Here is a 22,371-nt window from a genome sequence, read left to right as displayed (position 1 = left end):
TGGATTATTGCTTTGCTAAAGCCCAAAATAGCATTATATTTCATCTGCTCACCTCCACTATTTTGAACTATGGAGTTTCCAAACATGATGCTTTAGAATAATGTATAATATGAAGTTCAAATGCTTTATGGGAAAAAATAATTTATTTAATCATATTTATGAAACATCTTGATTTCTGTCTCAACTGCACCTTGTTATGACCAGAAATGTAAAATTTAATCCTATGAAGACCATGCTTTTAAAATGTAATTCCTCAGATGAAAACATTAGGGTTTTAAAGGAAGTTACAGAGAAGCTGTCATGATTCTTTCTGAGTTACCAAGATCATCAGTAGCCATTTTTGGTTACTGGTTTTTGAATATGGAAGTGGAATAGTAAATTTAATAGTACACTGGTGGAAATAGAAACAGAAAAGTATAAAATAGCTCATCTTAGGATCAGTGTCACAATAGTGGCAGTGCCAAGTTACCCTCAGTAACGTGAAGGAGAAACTTACTTTCAGGAAACTGTCTTCCTGCAAAGATGATAATCTGAAGAACTGAAATAAGTTAAAAGGCACAATCAAGTGACAGAGAAGATAAATGGGTTCCAACAGATGCTGGAAGGGAGAGGATGGGGCAGAATAACTAAAAGGGGCATTTTGCCTTTGCCAGTCTACCAGGATGCATATGTGAGAACTTTGCAAAATATCCTTAAAAATCAGACACACACATTCTAGCTCTAATGTGCTGTGATACAAATAATTTCTGCTAATTTAGAATTATTTTAATCCATCATGAATTATTCAGTGAAATACCTGTTACATTAACCTGATTGAAAATAGTGAGGTTTTTGTATCAGGGCCTATTCAGCAGTGGCAGCCATAAAATTGTGTTCTGATTTTAGACTATATTTGAAGTTGAAATGAATATTCTGATGCTCTTTAAGTGTGTGTGAATATATAGAGAGTTACCGTTTGGAATGAATGACTGTGAAGCTGTCACTGTTTGTTGGTTTTTTACTATTACTTATATTTTTATGATACTAGACCAACTGGCCTTAACACTGAAGTTCTTTTTCTATTAATATACATCCTGTATATCACAAAGAATATACTTTGTGTAGAATCTTTCATAGCATCCAAACGAAATGAAAATATTGTGAAATGTACTCAGTATAACCAATATGACAGTATTGTATTACGCAACCTACTGAGTGTCTCTAGGTTCAGCAGTGGTTCAGTTTATGGCATTGTAAAAACATGATTCTTTGCTATTGTCAAAAGTGTTTTTATGGCCTGTACTATAACAATATAGAAACACTCAGAAATACTGATGCCAAATTCAGGGGGAGATTTGTACAATTGACATTCAATACAACAAGATTCCTTCTGTCGGTATTTCTTTGTTCTCTAAAATAGTGTGTTTTCTCAGCATAGGAATAGCCAGAAAACACTGCTGTACCATTGGCATCAAACTTGTTAGTTAAGACAGATACAGTCCCTACATTTGAGACTTATTCACTACCACACATGTTCTGCCTCTCATAGAATTGATCACTGTGTTGCCAGAAGTTCTCTTAAGTGACATTATTGTGCAAGCATCACCAATAAAACATTCTCTCTCTTGCCCACCCACAGCCTGTTAATTCATCTCAAGTCACAGCTGTTCTATAAATGTCTTTCACAGCTCAAAACCTACATTAAACCAATTGATTTTGAATATATTTACCTCTTTTGAGATGTAGCAGATAACTTTGACCTTGAAAATTTGCTTGACAATAAAGGAGGTACATATTGACACACACTGCAAGCACAATTCGTTTTGTTGATACAAGCACAGCAGTTGCATAAGCACAGATGGGCAAGTGAATGTTCACAATCCTTTTATTTTCCACAGTAACAGTCTGATATAATCCTGTCACAACGTATCAAAATATCTTTCAGATATTTGCTTGAATCTGGAAGCAACGTAGGTAGGAGTTCTTTCTAGTCAGAACTTAGGAAAACCAAGAGTGATATATACATGTTTTTGTATGTAGTAAGAAAAATAATTTGGTGTTACAGCACTACCTGGCGACCATTACGAGAATTGCTGGCTGTGTATGTATTTTGGGAAGCTTTTCTAAGTGATCTTTCCTGCAAGGGAAAGAGAATGAGTCTTAAGGGGGATTCCATCATTCTGAGATATCTTCATGGCAGGATCTCCCTCTGGGAAAATCATTATAGAACTTTTCAATACTCAAGCTCTTCAGGTTTAGGAGAGAGAGAAGAGGAGAATAGGGAGGCATTCCTGAAAGCCAGTTGTAGCCTAAGGAATACAGCCTCCTTGAACTCCAGCTATCTTGATAGGTAGAGGTGAACTCCTTCAGAGGGCAGTACACATCTCCTAAAACCCCGACACAACACCTGGAGCAGAGCTTACCTCTCTGTTGACTCCAAGGGAGTACATCTAGGTGGCGTCACTGCTTTAAAGCTACCTTTTTGTAAATTATTTGCACTGGCCCTTGCTAACAGTACTTGGACAGGCACTGAAGATTATTCCTGACTAGAAACCTTTATGCAAACATTGCAAATGGTAACCTAAAGGCAATTTACCCAATTAGAAAATGTCTTCATTTTCTTCCATCTGGAATACAAATTGTTTCTTTGCAGCAGGTTTTCTTGCAGATGTAGAATATTCAAGATTCTGCTCTTTGGATATTGTTTCTTATTCATCCAAATGCACTTCTATTGAGTGAAAGCCTCACGATTTTGGATCCTTCTGATGAAAGACCTAATAATCCAACCACTGTGAATTACATCTACTCTCACCTTCACAGCATGGGAAGTTAACTGATACCTGGAAAGCTCAGCAGCATCTGAGTGAGAAACTATTCCACAGTTACAGGCTTACTTAGGCATAATGCCTTTTACAAAATAACAGCCCTGGAGCTGCAGCACTCTAAAAAATGGTTTAGAAGAAACCAAGTATTGCCTTCCTTCACGTTTGTCTCACAGGCCTCCTTGCCACAGGGACAGCAAGAGGGATAGCTCTGATGCTAAAGATTCTGAATGCAATGCAGAAGAGCAACTCATAACTTGTGATTAGGAGTTTGAGACCTCTTTAAGAGACCATCTCAGTAAGGTCTTACTTTGATTTCCTGACTTCTACTGCTTTTCTTAGGAACAAGGAAGCACTGATTTATGCAGAGGAAAGATGCAATAGGAAATAATCCATGGCATTTGACTTTCATAAGAAACAATATTTCTTGACTCCATTTGAGTTTCCAGGGGCACACTTAACCTCTGATTGGGCATTTATATTTTGACATACCACAAGTAAATTTTGCTGAATCTGGTCTGATTATCCTGCCACCTCCTGTGAATTTCCCTGGATGTTTCATCAACACACATGAAATTGTGCATTTTTCTTTTGAGGTGTTGCAATGATGCAGTATCATCCTTTGTTTATACAATAAATGCTGGGAAGAGTAAAGCCTCTTGTCCTCAGTGAAGTCAAAATGATATCTCTTTCCCAGCTGATGGTCCAGCTGTTGTTAGTGTAACACAGGTGAAGCTGCTTCCCCAGAGGAGAATTATTATGAATGTTCTTATTCAATTTTCTATGAGATGTTCACTTTTAGAATTCTCTTTACTTTCTATGTAGACAAGCAGGCAAAAGAAATTTCAATGGCATCAGAAATTAAAACAAATTTGTTTCCTGAGTTGATATCTCTGTGACAACCCTTCTTTAGAACATTCCTGTTTTCACAGTTTTCCCACATTAACATCTTCCTTAGGTGACAATGATATACATTGATAAATGACAGATCACAAATAGTTTTATAGCTCCTTTCAGGACTGGCTTTTTTTTAGCTCAAGTTAGCTATGATCTTTGTGTCAGGTTGACACAAAGAGATTGGATAAGAGACTTCTGTAAGGATAGGCACTGCCAGAACTGTGGCCAATGCACCTCTTCCCTTCACCCAGTTTTACACAATTTATTAAATTAGGTTAGCCACAAAGGGATCCCATCATAGGGAGCACAAGGCTATCCATATTCTGTAATATGGCTATAGCACAGTGTTGTGGTGTCTGGTGCAGGAAAGAAGCATGGACTTTGAGGGGAAAAAATTATATGCTTTATAAACAGTAACAATGGTCATATATACACAGTCTCAAATTTCTCATTATTTACTTTGAAGATATTTGTGATTTGCATGCAAAATGAAATCAGGGTAGTATTTGGAATAAGCATAATTTTAATTGGAACCTTGTGAGTATAATTCAGTATGAGAAAATGGACTATGTTAATTCTTTCTGATACTTTCTGGGAGCATCTGTTTACCTCATACCAGTAATTAATAGAATTTCTGGACCTTTTTTTGTCATCTTGCAGTAAAAAACCAAGAGATTATTCAAAGTAGTACAAGGAAGGGATCAGAAACTGGACAATTGAAAAAAGCAAGTAATAATTCATTAAAGAACAGCAAAAGTTCTTCCAAGTCAGACCTTGTACAGGAAGCTCCAGTGATAAAAATAGATAAATCTTTCATCTTGGAAAACTTTGAAAATACTGTTGGAAGCCCACAACAAGTAAGAGATTGTTAATCACTGGGATTTGGGAAGGGAAAAAAAGCAAACAAACAGCAAACAAACAGTGAAGGGTTATTGCTAATTCTTTTGGTACATGTGGAGATTTTCTATCCTGAGGCAAGAACAAGGAATCCAAAATTAAGATTATTGGTAGCTTTTGAATGAGGTGATGAAAAAAGGATGATGTACATGTATGAATGACTCAATAAGTAGGGAGTTTCATATCAAGGTAATTTATCTTTAAATGTTTTTCATTTGGCAAATCCAATACAAGTATAGTATAACTTTCACATAAGAATCAGAAACTGCCAGAAATCAAAGTTCTGATGCTTCAATATGAGCTTTCTTTGAAATATATTATAGAAGGCCATCTGTAATGGTTTACATAGAGAAACACCTATTTCCAGTCAGCTAGAAACTTTAGTAACAGACACGTAATATCTGCTACTCAAGCCAAGTTTTTCAGAGAGTAATGTCAAACAATGGGTTTTTCTTGATGTCATTTAGTATTGTTTATCTATTTTACAGAAATGAAGTATACTTTCTAAAACAGTTCTTGTTTTTCTATCTCCACATGTTTTTCTGCTGTGATTTTTTCTTGATAGTTGAATTCAATTGCAACAAAATATCCTAAGAAAACAAAAATTATTGAGAAATACACTCCAGAGTTGTTCCTTGACTCAGAACTGGCACTAGAATTTTGGAAAACGATTTTTAAATATAGTAATTTCCAATTCAGTTTAGACAATGTTTAAAACAGCCCATGGACCCTGTCACCTCTGCCTCACATTAAGGCATTATTGAGTGCTAGTACTAGGGCTCAAAGCCCTGTAGTAGGTCTTAAAATCAGAGACAAATGTCTTTGTTTTAGTACATGGCATACATAGGAAAGTTGCATGAAAATCTTACAGGAATTTAGCTCCTTATTGTATAGCCCAGTTTAGTTTTACTTGATAAACACATGAGTAATTGTTTAATTTCACAGGAATTAAAATAAGATCTGTGGAATTAACATTAATTTTTTAAGCTTCTTGTGAATGCTGTTATGTGCAAGCTTAATAATTAATAACGTGTTTTATTTGCTGAATTCAATACCTGGCACTTTGCTAACCTGCAGGACTTGAATGCTTGCTGTAATTGTTATGACTTCAGCATGTTGCATTTTCTTTCACAGTCTCACCAGTATACAATAGAGGCATTGGTGTTGCATGATAGTTGGCCGCTTACTGAGAGTGAGTCTTTGCTTGTTCAGGAACTGAAAGAAATGCAGAAAAATGAAATCAAAGGTAGGTTAATCTAAGTACATATTTAGTCAAATGTACCATGCTACTAATTTTTAAAAAAATATTGCTCCAAGCAACATTTTTTTCACTGAGTGAAATAACTAGGCAGCAAAGATTTTTGTTCTGTAGTTCTTAGAAATGAAGCTTGATTGCATGAATCTACTTCTTCAGTTCACAAAATACAAGGAAATCAGAGAATACACTGCAAAACTCACCTTTTTAGGGCTCAGCTTCAGGTAGAGATCTGGTACAGAAACATGCCTGCTGATAATTTAAGAAAATGCACTGAACAAGAGGGCGGAAGAAGGCCTGGTTTGGGAAATGTATTGCTTCTGTACTGCTAGGAGAAGAATTTAGCAAGAGGAAAGACTAGGAAAGCTCCCAAGTACAGTCCGTATGTCTAAGTCAGGAAGGGGACAGAGAAATTAAAGGGTTTTGGGTTTTTTACAGATTATTGTAGGATTTCTTAAGGGATACTAAAAACCAAGCCCAAGACATATTAAAAGCACTTAAGAATACTAGTCAATATTCTGTAAATCAGATAAATGTCTCATATTTTTTCTTCTTTTACCAGTGGGGTTGACACAAAATTATTTAGGCCTTAATTATGTTAAAGTTTATCACTCTGGACCCAAGAGCCTGAGAGAGGCAAGGCTGCTGCTACTGCACATTCCCAGGTCCAACTATTCGTGAGGCTGAAGATGTCATCCCACCAAGCACATGCACACAGACACACATACACACGATGTATATATGTATGTGTATACACATATATATGCATATATACACACACACACATTGCCAGCTTCACAGATCACAGACAGACACTCAAAGCACACACACAAACACAGACAGCACCACCTGCCTCATCCTGCTTTTCCCTCTTTGGCTGGAAAGAATGGAAGTCCCCTAGAGAGACTATATATTTCTGTAAAGGTGGATCCCTCCACCAGCTGGACTTAGACACCTACTGTGCCCAGTAGCTGGCCCCTGCATCCGCTATGAGCTCTGAGGCTGCAGCCCTACTCCAGCTGCTAGTGCAGAACATCATGCACACATGCAGCTGATTCTCCTGTGTTCTCACCCCTAGGTTCCTGCAGAACCTAAAATATTACTTTCCACCATTCAGTAAATTTTCTGTATCATTAATATTAAAGTTCTATAACTCAATTTTTAAAAGAAGTGATAAGCAGAAAGTATTTGCTTCCTCATATATATACACTTGCTAATACCCTATAACTTTTTAGGATGGATTGATTTTTATTTACTAGTGGTATGTCTCACTTCTTGCTATATTTACATATTTCTCTTAAAATGTCTGGTCAAGTCTTTTTTTTGTAATTTCTAGTACCCTGGACTGAACTGAGATTCAGCAGCGGTAATTGCTGATGGATATGATTTAATTTCTTGGGTTTGGGATGTATGCAATATTTGATATTTTTTTCAGTATTTCTTCAGTTATTATTATGCAACTTTACAAATATGTATCTTCTTAGTTTACTATAGTCTCTAGTCAGTTTTAGTAGCAGTTGAGGAGCTATGTCATGTAGGCTTACAGGCCTGCACACAGCTCTTTTAGTGATTTCACCTGTTTGTAGTTTGTTGTATTCTTCACAATATCATCTTTTCTTCCTAGATGATTCCATTTATTCTCTTAATTTTCCCTGTAGACTGCTTCTTACAATAGACATCCTGTTGCATCCTCTTATCCTTCTGAGTCGGTTACATAGGGGCACTTACACTTGGCACACCCACCACACTACTGGTGTGTATCCTTTTATACAGCTTCACCATGGCCTGTACAGCTGCACGTCAAGGGAGGTCACTTCATCTCTTAAGTTTCTTCACTAGTTCTCAGCTCATATCACTGAACCTTGTCAATGTCATCAGTACTCATGTTGAATTCAAGGTAGCAGTATTCCAGTTCATAGCTCCCCTTCTCCATGGTAATTGATGCTCATTTGCATTCAAACATACTTAAGCTACAGTCAGTGATAACAAGCACTTTTTCTGTTGGGATTATTTTAAAACAGTGTCATTTTTGTGCCCTGTCATAATTGCTGCATTTCAGAGTAACCCAAATCCATTTCACAGTTCTTATTAATGGAGTGTTTCTGTTCATACAAGGATACCAACAGATTGCCTAAGCCACCAACAGAGTTTAAAAACAACCTAGATCATAAAGTTTAAACACCAATACACATTTAGTCCTTATTGTTTATTTTATGTACCCCTATTAACAGCAGTATTTATCTGGAATGCTTACTATAGTTAATTATTTTGGGGAAAACCCAAACATTTAATCTTTTTTTCTAATCTAGTCTTAAATCAGTTTGAAAACTGACCATTTAAAATTGATGACACCAGTTGTCAGACACAAAATTCATATAATAATAATATTGGTGTATAACCAAAAAGGTATTGTCTCACCATGTGATTTTTAAGAACGCTGCAGTGAGCCAGTTGAAAAATTTCTGCAACAAATTTTTCCTGTTGCAAGTATCCCTTTTTCATGTAAGCCAACAGTGCCATCTGGAGTTAATTTTATATTAAAGCTAATTTATCATGGCAAAACCAACTTTGTATTAAGATCTGCTAAAGTCTTCTAAACTAGTCTCCCTTTAAATGACAACCCATGCTATTATACTGTTGATATTCACCAATATTATAAATACTTATTTCTAACATTTTTGAAGAAAATAAATTCTCTGGTATACAGATCCTATGATAATTTTGTATGATGTTTGTACTTGTAAAAAGAGCTGTGTTAGTGAAAGTTATTTTGTGAATAATACTTAGTCATATTTATTATATATGAAATCCCATTAAATGTTTCATTAAAGAGCCTATTGCACAAACAAAACATTAAAAAGGCATTAGGCAGGAAAACCTAAGTACACAGAAATTAGGAAGTTCCACATAGTTTATTTATGTGGTCTTCCTTCTTTTCTCTCTTTTTTCTCGCTCTCTTTTCTTTCTTTTTTTTTTTTCTTTTGTCTCCTTCTGAGAACTGTTGCAGAGCAAGTCTTCAATGGTAAAATATTTTTTAAAATGCAAGCTCAAGATCATAATTCTTGCGGAAAAGGGGAACAGTTAGCGGGCAATCTTGCAACTGCTAGTACTATTGTCAGTTGCTTGACTGTGTGAACAAAATCACTTTAAGGTTCATTTTGTATATAGGATTTTCAGCTATTATGTTTTGGGGTTCTTTGGTTTTATTTTTTTTGTAATAAGATTACAAGTTTTATTGTGCAACTGTCACAACCCCGAGCTGAATCATCACTGTGTGCTGAATGCTGACTGCAGCATGTATTTTACATATTGCCTTAAATTAACTTAGGAGTATAAGCTGTTGATAAGAGAAGGCTGTCTATCCAACTAGGAAAGCAGGGGAGATAGGGTGCCCAGCCCAGGTAGTAGAGGTAGGTTTGAAAAGGCAGGACAGGCAATTTGCTTTGGAATATTCCTTTTTATCTTCCAAAGCTGTTAATGTTTCTCCCACATGTTTTCTTTTCCCAAAGGAAAATTTGCTGGCTTGTGCCAAGGAGAGGATTCCATGGGATGTTTCACAGGATGTTCAGATCTCTCTATCTCTTTCCCTGTTTGCCTGTCAGTAGTGATTATTCACCTGCCTGCTGTTCAGTGAACAAATAGTTCACAGAGGATACATGGTGGTGCTGTAGATCTCTATGCCACACTCTAACCCCACACTCTAACCCCACACTACTGCAACCATATTATTGGATTGCTTCTATCCTGGTGTATTTTTGCTATTACTTTAGTGTATGGGTGAGCCCAATTTTGGAAAGATTTTTGATGCTGCCATCTGTTGAGAATCCTTCTGAAGGTCCAGTCAAAGACAGGAGAAGCAACATCTGAACTTCTCAATCTTTTCTTAAAAAAATATGAAAGTCCCTCATGGGGCAACTAACAGTTATTGCTATCAACTACTGGGTAATCCCACTAAATGCTCAGAGCCTATTTAATACAGGAGCATGATACCTTCTCAAAGAAAGCTCCAAAAGACTCCTCTGTATTATACCTATGAATAAGATAGAGTCTCTGTAATTTAAATTTCATAAACCAGGAGTAGCTGTCTATCTTGCCTAAAAAAGAGAATTGATGTATCTCAATCTGAAGCTGAGTTTCATCTAGAAAGCATTTGGTGCAATTGTCGAGCTTGTCATAGGCAGGACATCAGACTGGATGATCACTTTGGTCACATTTGGCATTAGACTAAATGAATTTTTGTATAAATAATTGAAGAGCAGTAGAGAAGCTAATTTTAAAGTTGCTGTCAGCTGTGTGTCATCACAGACAGCCTGCGTGATGCCCAAGCTTTTCTTGGTGCCGTACAGATATAAAAACTGCCACTGAGAGTTTGTGATGGTTGATGCATAAGCTGTGAGCTGGAATGGCCTTTTACTTTCATCTGCCTGCCTTTCTTCTTATCATATCCCATACAAAGCGTTTGCCTGGCTTTGCCCTTAGAAAAGTTCCAAGTTGTTACTCACATCTCCCTTTGAATCAGAGCGGGCAGCATGCCGAAATGCAGTCATTGCCCCCTCCAGGCATGTCTGGAGGATGATCCCAAAACTGGGGATACTTCTTGCTCTGCTGAGGGAGTGGGAAGGGCTGTGGGAACTTGAACAGGGCAGCTCATGGCAGAGCTTCTAGATCTCAACTTAATCTTGCCCTAAGCCTTCATATCTGGATTTAAAGTAGGTTACCTCATTCTAGCCCTATCATTTCTTATGCTTCCTTGTTCTTTGATAACTTATCAGGATATGCTATAAGTTCAGAGCATCAAAATGTTATAATTCAGAGTCACAAATATATTTATAGAAACCAGACAAACTTGTAGTATCCCATGACATAGAAATTCTTTGTCTGGTGTCATTTAGCTAACTACACTGAATGTCTTTTGAGTATTTGTGTAAATAATAAATAATTTGTCTCTAAAAATTAATAATTCCTTGAATAATGCATGTACACCAGCCTGATTTATGGTGCTACTATGTAATGATAATGTGAAATTAAAGGGAAAGCCATTTTTGTAATCATTTTATAACTTTGAATTATGTCATCATTATTTGTTTTAGTGTATTCAATATTTGTGGAGACCACTTTAATTTTTACTTTCATTCTTTAATATATGCCTTGGTATCCCTGAATCAATTTAAGTTTTACACTTTGGTGAAATTGGACATTTTTTAAAGTATCATGAGGAGATAAGAATAATACCATTTCTAGATAAACACATGTACAGCATAATATGTATGATATTACTTATATACCATATAATATATATTTTTATGTGGAGCTATATGTGCATTGTAAATATGTTTCTATATATTTAATATTTAGGATTTTATATATCCCTATAACCTCAGCCATGACATTGCAGATCTCATCCAAAGCTCATTAATCGTGCGGTACAATGATTTGTTCTCAGTGGAAAGAAATTGGAAAAGCATGAAGTAAAAGATATCTTATCTTGAAAGCATTAACTGAAAGATATCTTATTATTATCATCAGACTGTGAAACAGTCACTCATATCAACTTTTTCTGAGAGAAGTCCCCTATTTTACCATATTGGCTAAATCTAGGTTTCAGCACTTGTCTCAATGTTTAAGTAGGAAGGTGGAAGGAAATGGAGATTTTGGACTCAGGTCTTTAATCTTCCTCATAGTGTTTTGGATACATCCCTAGTTGTTTCAACTGATACACTCCTGATGCTATTAAAGTTATATGCTATTACAGGCTTTATTTATTAATTTATTTCAACAAGAATATGACATGCAATGTCTTGTTTACAGCTCTCACTCGCTAAGACATTGCAAAATAGTGATGCAAATGTCAATTCTCAGTATCATTAATTCAAACATATCGTATACATATGTACTGATAATGAATTAAAAATGTTCTCAGATAGTTGTGATAATGACAATTTTGCATTTCTTAAATATGCCTCGAGTCCCAAACATGTTTCTTTGCCTTAACTTCCTTGCATTTTTGGTGGGGTGTATCTGCATTCTCTGTTCTAGACAGTCTTAGGATGTGAGATAATGAGAACATTGACTTTACCTATTTTGAGCTTCTTACCTTCCTGGTGCATAACAAACACTGCCAGTGATTGTATGAGACTGTATAAGGGAATTGAGAGTGAAGCTGTGATTCTGTGCATTGCAGTCTTTATACTGACCCATACACAAGGCAGCAGTGCAGTGACTGATAGCAGGCACCGTGACAAACTCTCAGTTAAGCCCTGGGTAAAGTGCTATTTAGGACAGATAAGGCTGTCACAATATGTTCACCTTGTAAGTACGTTTTTAAAAGTTGTTTTGTCTTCACATTCTTTCTTGGTAATACTTGAAAGTGTCAACTAATTAACTGGCTTCCCTTTGTCTCTCTTTATGATTGTTTTGTGCTGTTATTCCACCCTGGGTTTTGTATGGGGAACTATATTTATGGATAACAATGATATTCTCTAATTCATCATGCATTATAACTACATCTGAGTAATACACAGGGGAAAGGATGGGGAGCACAACTTTCCCCTAACTCTCACTTCTTTCAAAGTAAAAAAGATTGCAAGTACTCCTGAATCAACCAGAAGATCAAAAGATAAAGTATTTGAGAAGACAGAAAAAGAGAAGTTCCAGAACGAAAGAGGATCACTTGAATCTCAGGTGAGAACAAGGCCAAAGGCTTGATCTGTTGAATGTGCCATCATTGCACTGAATATAGAGATATTCTCAGGTCTGCAGATCAGTACTGCTAGGACTTCTAATGTCCCTTGCATTTCTCTATACCCTGCTTTGCCACCGTTTTAGCTTTACACCTGAGAAAGGTTGAATTAAAAAGGTTGAATGCAAAAAATGTGCATCCTGGATTTAGAAATACAATTTGCTCATTTCTTTGTTTATGTATAAAGGAACTACTGGTTGTTCCTTTTGTTGGTGTAGTTTCTATCTCTGCTGAAGGCTTACTAAGTTCCATGAATTCACCATATTTGTGCTCCATTAGTCCCTCATAGTGGCTTTCATGGGTTCCTAAGGAGATGAAATAGGTCTTTCCACTGTAGTCAGTTCCTGTCTCATATATCACAATTGTCATTAGCATGCAGACATACAGTGGCAGAAAAATTGGTATGTACTTGCTTACTTGGAAGTTCTTCCCCCCTGGGGTGGGATCATCTGAGTGTTCTGTGGCTGTCTGAAAAGCTATTGCCAGCCTTTATGCCTTAAAAGGAATAATTGACATTATTGGTTGCAAACAGATTAATGGAAAGCAATGAAGGAACTGACAGCGCCTTGTTTAATGGTACTGCTTTTGCTGGGAATTTTTGCTGCCTCATGGTGTGTAGTTCAAGGAGAGAACCATGGATTTTTCATGAAGAAATCTCTACTGTTTTTTTTTTTTGTTGTTGACTAAACTTGCTGCACAGCAGACTTCCCTGTGATTCATATCCACACCTAGTTATACAGAGTTCTGGAATAGTGCCTTATACTAGAGGTGCTGGGACGATGGTTCTTGGGAGTCCACCACTAAAACAGATGCAAGTTTTGAGATGGAGCCCTTGCAGATAAAGAAGATTTTAGTCTCAAATAAGAGCTGAACTCCTCACCCTAGTTCTAAGTCTTAGGCTTAAAGCTTCTTCAGATGGTATGGTTTCCAGAAATATATGCAGCACAGTATCTCATTGGTTGGTAAGACAGCAGAATAGTCTCCTAGACTTCAGGCCCTACTTACCCTGTGATTCTGGAGAAGCCATGTGTTAAGTTGTTTTAGAGACTTTGGGAAGTGACTGGAAAAGAACTTTACAAGACAGAGCAAGGTTTATTTCTAAACAAAAATCCCACTTGAATATAATAAGGCTTCTAGTAAAGAAGTGAGGGGAAGGGAAGGGGAGGGAAGGGAAGGGGAAGGGGAAGGGGAAGGGGAAGGGGAAGGGGAAGGAGCTTGGCAGGGAGATAAAACAATTGCATGAAAAATCACTACAAAATACTCTGGTTCAGACAAACTGTTCAGAAGAACTGGGAGGGTGGAGCATGCTGTATGGGGGTGGGGGAAAACATGTGAACAAAATACCTGAAAGAGCTTCCAGGCATTGCAAAGTAATTTTTCTTTCCTTTGGCAGCCTCTGTTTGTGTCATAATGCGTATCAAAGTCTGTCAATGTACAATGCATATCAGTCAGAAAAATTATCAGTATAGAAAAACATAACTTCATCCTAAAGAGTGCTAATAGATGTATACCAGTGACTACATTGTGTTTATGATACTTTCAGCCAGCAGATTCAAACACACCCTACTGGATTTTACGCATAGTTAGTGAACAGAAAGAGGCAGACTTTCTGGAGATGAAGAAAGACACCCGACGAGCAGATGAGATCAGAGCCATGAAAGAATCATGGGAGTCTGCGGAGCCAGGGAGAGCTGTCAAGGTAATACCAGAGTGCTATCTTTGCAGTGATGTTTCTTCACAAGTTCCCGGAGTTGTTGTGATGATAGAGCAGTTGTCACAACAGAAACCTGACTTCATAGGGTTGTCCTCTTCACCACTCTGTGAAAGACAAGAAATTTTACAGTTTAAAGAATTAAAAGTGATTATGTGCCTGAATTCCAGGCAGGAATCCAGATAATCTACTTCAGGCTTCTGTAGATCACTGAGATTTTAGGTTCTACTTTACAAAACATAGAAAAGTTTCTCCTTAGAAAGCCAACTACCTCTACACATTTGCAAAGCTGCTACTTGTGGCAAGTTTAATGTTTAGCATGAACAGATTCTATTGAGAAATACACTGCTATAAACATGCCAAAAATGATTTCTCCTGAAGAACTGGCATCTGGTCATATCAGTACTCAAATTGTCCCTTGCAGCCAGGATTCCAAATTCATTCTGTGTTGCAGGTTACCCACGGGCTGGTACACGCTCAGTATGAATTCACTGTTTTGGAGAAGCAATACTGATTTAGTTGCCGGCTGCATCTGGGTGCTTTTGACGTGACATATGCTTGAGGTGGAAAAATAATACATGCTCTTTCTAGCAAAGCAAAAAGTTGCAGTGCTGATTCAGAATTAGAAGCATCATTACCAAAGCAAAATAAAAGAACAAAGTGCAGTCTTCTAACTCACCTGAGAGTCATTCCCTATCACCACCAATACAATTTCCCATTAAGGGATATTCAGTCAGAATCCCAGATTTGTCTTTTTTATATTACCTTTCAGAAATGAACCTCAGACATGAGTCTTGCCAGTTACAATCTCAGATTTTCTCAGTTCTTTTCAGTTTGTTCAAAGCTCAGAACTTTTCCTGACACTACTCTATTAAATTCTGAACTAAGGAGAGATGCAGCTCTGCAGCTTTGATTGGTTGTGCTGAGACTGAAAATGCAAGTCCAGCCTCCTAAAGATTAGCTGGAAATGAATCCTCTTTGATGTGCAAAGACTCTTCAGAATCTGGTTCTATCACCGTTGCCTTTTTTAATCAGAAAATCAACTGAATTGCAACTACAGGGTTCCATTTTTGAAGCCCCTTAGGTTTGTGACAATTTTTTAAAACAGCTGTCATTAAGACAATTGCAGCAACAACAGAATATGCTAAAACAAGGTCTAAGTTGGGGGTGTGCTATCCAGATTAAGTAGCTTCCCCTTTCCTTTCTTCTTGACAACCCTGGCCCAATGTCTGCCCATTCCAGAGTCACAGACCCTCTGACTCTGGAAATTGAGTGCCTGACTCTGGGATGACCAAAAGCCAAAGGGCTTCTCTATCCATTCTGACAACGTCAGCCCTTAAGAGAATGCCAAGTCAGTCAAAGTTGCCTTCTGAAAAAACAGAAGTGCTGATGTCTGGTTCTGGCATCAAAGGTAATTGAGTCTGAAAGGGTTTGCACCCAAAGGTCTCATTTTTCAGGAGGAAGTCTAAACCATCAGGCTATAGGAGCTCCTAGGATAAAGTGATAGTTCCCTAAGGAGGTGCAGTAGCCATACATCAGCTATACAGCTTTTGTTTTATTTTTAATCCCAATACTATTTTAAACTGCCCAGAGATTAGTGATTTCCCACTATTTCATTGGACAGTGATCTTTAGTATAAGTGTGCAGTATCTTAGGACTGATTCAGTGGGATCCTGGCATCTTTTCTCATTCCAGCACCAGGCAGACTTGCACAATGCACCCTGGTGTTAGGTCTTATTGAAGACTTATAGAATCCTACTTTTGAAAATTCTTTGAGATTTAAAATATGCAGTAAAATTTTTCTTATCTGGACTATAAAACTTTGATCTCTAGGCTTTTCAGGAACGTGTGCGTTTTATTAATAAGTATGCTGTGAGAGACTCAGAGGAACCCCTAGCTGGGGCTGAGACTGCCGACTTAACACCTAGCTCAGGAGAAACAGGTAAGGGTATAACTTTCTGTTCAGCATGTTCCACTCCTTAGAAAAGACTTCTGCATTAAATACTGGTAGTAGATGAATAGATCAGCTCCAATAAAGGTGTCCAAATGTGCAATGGCAAGCTTGCTCTCTATCCCCTCTTTATTTTAATTGTTTCATTGCTCTATTTACAGACACACAGCCTCACAGCTCTTGGAGGCTGCCAAGTTACCCTTAAGCAAACTTCAGGTAGTCCTTTTGTAGCAGAATTCTAATCCTGAATTAATCTGAAATTTTTGGAAGTTCAGCGGAAAATACCTTCTCCTTCAATTCCAAGTACCAGAGTTCATTAGTGTAGAAATGCTAAAAAAGTGTTTAGCAGCTAAAATAGCATGTCAGTAAGAGACTAATACAGCTAAAGTGCATTCTCTTAATGTTCATGTTCATGGAAATAGTTCATGGAGAGTGATCTAGAAGCGAGGTGTCAAATAGTGCATTCTGAGTAGCATCAGCTTCCTGGAAGCTTCCATGAGTGCTGCCTAATTTTATTTAGTGATTACAACTTCTATGGGTTCTTCATATGTATTCCCTGCCGATTTTTGTACTCTGATGAAAAGTTGAACTGGGTGCAAGACTTCAAGCTGTTTGTTGTTTTTTTTCTTTTGTGAATATGCTGAGATCAGGCCATCATAAAAAGGACAGAATACTGCCCAGTCTGATTGTGACAATATCTGGTCATGACTCATGTTCATGGAACTAGAACCCGTGACCCGTAGTTAACTATAGGTTAGTGTTTTTCCATCCTGGTAAGTACACTTCACAGGAAAGGTTCCGAACTTGAAGTAGAATTAATCCTCACCTACTGCCTTAAGCATAATATTGGTTACTCAAAACAATATTATTTCCTCTAAGTTACTGGCTAAAGGACTTCAAAATTAATGGTTTTCCACCTAGAGCTTTGTTCTAAACTAAGCATTTAGAGTCTAATATAAAGCCTTATGAAGTAAAGAGTGACACCCCAATGACTTGAAGTTGTTGTGGTTCTATTCTGTTGCAGTGAACCATGACCAACCCCAGGGCCAGCCCCAAAAGCCTTGAGCACCCCAAGGGCTGTGATCCGTGCCTTACCCTTTACCTGCAAGTCTCCCTTCCCCGTTTTTCTCATATCTCGCCGCCTTTCCAGAGTGATCTAGGTTCTTTGGCAGCAGATTGGTCTCTGTTACTCCTCCCTGCCTCCCCCTTTCTTCATTGACTGTAATCCCTTCTCCCCACCTCTGTAACACCCCCTGGCTGAAGTGTCATTGTTACTGTGTGTTTTCCACGCCTGCTTGTCGGGTACAAAACCATCCCACCAGGCATGTGGCTTATTCTACCCTGGAATAAAGCCCCTTCCCACGAAGGAGAGTCCCTCTGCTTTATCCTCCCTCCTTCGCGCGCGCTGCCCATCGGGGTGCCAGGCGAACCTGAGCTGGGCATTCGCCCGTTCTCCCGCACGCCGCAGTCGGGCTCCATCTGTCCCCGCTCGGGGCAGGCACAAGGTTGCTCGGTACCAGGACAACGCGCTAGCCCGGCCGGTACTGCAGCACTATTCCACAGAGTACAGCAATAGGCAATGATGGGATTGAACATCTCTGTAATATGCAGTATCTTAAGGAGGATTTTTGTTTTCTGGAGAATTCTGTTCTGATGGGCAGTATCTAAGGCACTTCCAAAGATCCAAGTCACCCTTTGAGACCAGCAGAGAAGGCTGGTATATTTGTCCGTGTATAGACAGTAAATATATAGACAGTAATTTTTTTAATGTTCAGAAACCTCTTCCTATTTTTTCATGAGAAAAGTCCAGTAATATTTTTAAAACATTTCAACTGGTTACTGCTATAGGTAAGGTAATAAAAGAGTTTTTATAAAAGAAAGCTACTGCAGTCATCATTAAATCTCATCAAATTTCACAGGTATTTCACAAGCACATGGAGACGAATTGAAAGAAGGAAGCATTAAAATAATGACAAAGCAGCTCAGCCTGGTGCCAAGCTTAATATCAGATGTGTCATTGTATTGCAAGAATGCTACAATAAAACATAGCATGGTTATTATCCATGTGGTTAAAAAAAAGTCTAAGATTTCAGAATACCAGTTTTACTATGTCATGGTTTTTCTTTAAACTGGTGTTTCTTAAACTAAATATTTTCCCCAAAAGGGAATATAATTTTTTAAAATTACAGCCAGGACTGAACAACCAGCTTGTTATTGATTTTTTTAAATAAAAGAATATGATTCCCAGAAGTTGTTTTTATATCTTTCAGGCACTGCAAATTCAATGTTCTTGCTTAGATTTACAAACTTTCTTGAGTAGAGGGGATTTAGCTAAAATATATATATTAGTTTCATTGTAGTATATGTGGGGGTTTTGCAGCATCTTTGATTCTATCCTACATGTTGGAAGTAAAAGGGCAGAAATATTATATCCTCTTCAGCCCATATTCTCATTTAATAATTTTGCTGAGCCAAAGGAAGAAAAATTTATGTAAGAATTTAGGTGGAGCCCCCTAGCATAACCAAATAACCAGTTTAATCTGTTCTATTTTATATTTTCTTACCACAGGAGAGAAAGCACCACAAACAGCTATTGACTCAAGATTAAAAACACAGCAAAAGAAATGGGAGCTTATAGACCTTAGTCCTTACATGAGGTAAACTGCTCTAACATAATAAATGTCGAAGGAGTTGAATCACTGCACTGTATGTAATGAGTACGTTTGAAGACAATGAGCATTCAGGCAAATATGTTTATTTCAGTGTTCATCTTGAAAGGAGCATGTATTTCCAGATCACAGGATATTCTGAATTGGAAGGGCCCCATGAGGATCATCAAGTCCTGCTCTTAAGTGAATGGCCCATACAGGGATTGAACCCACAATCTTGGTGGTATCAGCACCACACTCCAAACAGCTGAGCCAATCTCAGGATCATAAGAAATTTTTCAGGATGTTATGCTGATTTAAGATAACATATTTAACAAACACAGTTCAGTTAATAATAGTTAATATCTGAAATAATTATATTAATTATATTTATTATTCAAAAGAACTTTATTCTTTATTACAAATGTTGACATGAATTTATCAAGCTAATTCACATGCACTCCTTACTTGCTGTGCTGCTGCTAGAACCCACTTCATGCTTAAGTCCATTTGTATTCAATGTGGCATTTTTGTATTTCATTGATCTTCAAAAGACTTTAAAAAATGCTGAAAAAAATGCTCAAATTTCATTTTAAATTGAAAGGGAAATAGGTATTATATTGAAGTGAATAGAATTAAACCAGTAGAAAATATGGCAAAATACCTTCCAGAAGTTTGAATCTTGTAAGCGTTTCATTTGTCTCTAACTCCTTGACTTTTGCACTAGTCATTTTGGACAAAATTTCAAAGTATATTATCCACTTACCTGCCATTATGCCAAAAGGAAAAAAAAAAAAGAAATTGATTTTGTCTCAATGCATAATTATAATATAAAAAACTTCTAAAAATATATTTCTTGCAAATTAAAAGTAAGTGTCACATGTAGGAGTTTTTCATATGCTCAAAGATGAGCATGATTTTACAAATAGATTTAAAATAGACACTCAAATATATGGCCTCAGGAATGTATTTTCTTATTGGTGTTATATATAAACAGAAGAAAAGTGACTCCTTAACCATATCTAACCATATGATAGTGATGTTGCCAAATATAACCCAAATACCTGCATATAGATGTTAAGCAAAATAGACAACAACCAAAACTGCATTTGAGACAAATACCTGTTTTGTATTTCCTTCAGAAAAACAATGTCTGAATCTGTCCTGAGAAATGAATCTATCATTCAACAGCAACAGATGCGTAAAGAAGAAAAAATTAACCATTTTAGGCAACTCCGCAAGCTGGTGTTGGAACAAAGACAAAAAGAAGAAAATGAAAGATTTTTATTGAAGCAAAATATACTTGAAATGTATGAGAACCTGCAGGTATGTTTTCAGGATTACTTTCCAGTTAATTACTACCGTGATGTCTGCCACTAGTCTGAATATCCTGATCAACCATTATCAAGAGTTTTGTATTCAGTACTAGTAATTAGAAGCAGTGAACAAGCTTGAAATTTCACTTGGGCAAAGGTTAAAACTAAAAGTTCTAAAGTAAAAAAATATTACTGCATGACATCCTTAGTATGATATTCTTAGTACTTTCTTGATACCCTCTGTGCAAAAACACTATTTTATCAGCATAAAAGGATGGTTATAAGTCAGAATAAACTGATATGTGACATACATGACCAGATGCTTATTAGGTAAAGCATCTCCAGTTTGGCTATTTTTTGGTTATAGAATTGAATAGAGCTTTTTGAAAAGGAATAAAAATTATACAAGGGGATAAGTTGCTCTTAATGTGTCTCAGAGAAAAGTTAGAGAACCCAGTTTTCTTGGAATATGCATGATGCCAGCAAACAAAGAATTTAGATTACTAATCTTCAGAAAACCATGTCTATAAGTAATAAATGTGGTAGCATTAGGGTAAGATCCATTGTGAGGATTAACTCAGCCAATGCATTGCACGTGAAATTGGTACAAATATTTTTACCAAATTGGCTTAACTGTTGAGCATCAACAGGAACAAAATGATGTGTTACAGTGGTGATACAATAACCACTATCAATCAGCTGGTGACTATTCAGAGCTCTTAAAACTGGGTAAGAGACAGTAAAAGCAATTTTACACCAAATCAACCTATTTACAGAAATCTTACTTGAAAACATCTCCTTAACTAGTTCCCAGACAACCTGATTTATGTTACTCAAGTACTGGTCAGCAAGGAGCCACAGTTCTCCCTCCAGCAGGCTGATCCTATTAAGCCAGGTTTTCAGATGTTACTATGATTTTGGATGCCTAACATATATATTAGAAGGGCAAATTTTTCACAGGAGTAGATCCTCTACTCTTTCTGGAAAGTATTTCCTTTAAAAGTGTTTCACAGTATGAATTTAAAATGAGAGTTACTTGTGAATATGCACACTGTACTGATAAGCACTTTTGCAGTTCTTTCATCTGTAGACCACAAAGAACTATATAGACATTTCCAGGTATCCCCATTTTTCAGCATGGAAATAGAAAAGGGAAAGTATTCAGAGGTGTCAAAGCCCCACTTGCCCTAGGTCTCATTGAAGGTCATTGTGATTTAGGCTCCTTTAGCCTCTTAAAAGGCTGGAACTCCTAAGCCATTTCAGCATTTCTGACACCTAGTTTTTAATAGACTTGTTTAAGACAGAAAAGCAAAGCAGTAACTGAAAAGGGACTAGATCCAGATGGGTAACCACTCTGTTGCCCTATTCTCCTTTCATACAACTAGCTTATTATTCCAGCAGTTTAAAAAGGATTTTTCTGAACTTTCTCTTCTTCATGGTGGAAAGATTGACATATAGCTGCTTCCTTTGAGAAATCAATAAACATCCCTGTAAAAAGAAAAGGAGAGATACTCTCCCTGTACTTACAGAGTCGCAAAGGGAAACAGAAGAGCAAGGATACAGTTCCTTGTGCTGAAATCAAGATTGATGTGCTGAGCATGGCAGTATTGCTGTTTGTTTTTGGCCAGGCATCCTTAGATGAAACACGAGGCAGAGTTTACAGCATTCGGGAAGCATACAGAAATCAGCTGCTGGAGGCTGAGCGCAGAAAACAAGAAGAACTGGCAGCTCAGGAAGCAGCCCTGCAAGCAGAGCAAAAGAAGAGAATCGCAGACAGAAAGAAAAAACGGTAAAGGCTTAGGGAAAACAAGCGTAGTTGCTATCACTAGTGAATTGTATTTAACAGTTTGGGAAAGAAAGTTCATATGCAAAGATGAGAAAGAATGTTTATTATTTTCAAGTATTTTTGGCAACTATATCACATTTTCTCTCTTTGCCTGTTGCTAGTCAAAAAATTGATCTAGTATTCTTTTTAGCAGTGTTTGGTATTTTGCTTCTCACAAAGCTGCTCGCTACTATTAAAATTTTTATGTTTCACTGAAATAACTTTTGCAATAAAATTCATATTCCATTTAGACTCTTCTCCCAAAATCACCGTGTCTTTTGTCTTTTTTTCCCAATCAAAACAGAACCAGTCAAGAATGAATCAGAGTTGA

General features: G+C 37.1%; 1 protein-coding gene across 1 annotated transcript in view; it reads left to right on the top strand.

The window, feature by feature from the left end:
* ADGB (androglobin) overlaps nucleotides 1–22,120 on the top strand; it is an 89,176-nt gene extending 67,056 nt beyond the window's left edge. Inside the window, exons 27-34 of the mRNA XM_069010431.1 lie at nucleotides 4,359–4,555; nucleotides 5,730–5,841; nucleotides 12,422–12,531; nucleotides 14,133–14,288; nucleotides 16,134–16,242; nucleotides 18,821–18,908; nucleotides 20,042–20,225; nucleotides 21,844–22,120. Of these exons, the coding sequence (XP_068866532.1) occupies nucleotides 4,359–4,555; nucleotides 5,730–5,841; nucleotides 12,422–12,531; nucleotides 14,133–14,288; nucleotides 16,134–16,242; nucleotides 18,821–18,908; nucleotides 20,042–20,225; nucleotides 21,844–22,008 (1,121 nt within the window). The 3' untranslated portion in view covers nucleotides 22,009–22,120. The remainder of the gene's footprint in view (nucleotides 1–4,358; nucleotides 4,556–5,729; nucleotides 5,842–12,421; nucleotides 12,532–14,132; nucleotides 14,289–16,133; nucleotides 16,243–18,820; nucleotides 18,909–20,041; nucleotides 20,226–21,843) is intronic.
* The last annotated feature ends 251 nt before the right edge of the window (nucleotides 22,121–22,371 follow it).

This window comes from Aphelocoma coerulescens, chromosome 3, assembly GCF_041296385.1.
Source record: "Aphelocoma coerulescens isolate FSJ_1873_10779 chromosome 3, UR_Acoe_1.0, whole genome shotgun sequence".
Classification (NCBI taxonomy): domain Eukaryota; kingdom Metazoa; phylum Chordata; class Aves; order Passeriformes; family Corvidae; genus Aphelocoma; species Aphelocoma coerulescens.
Note: the sequence above shows the minus strand (reverse complement) of the source record. Positions and strands in the feature narration are given on the sequence as shown.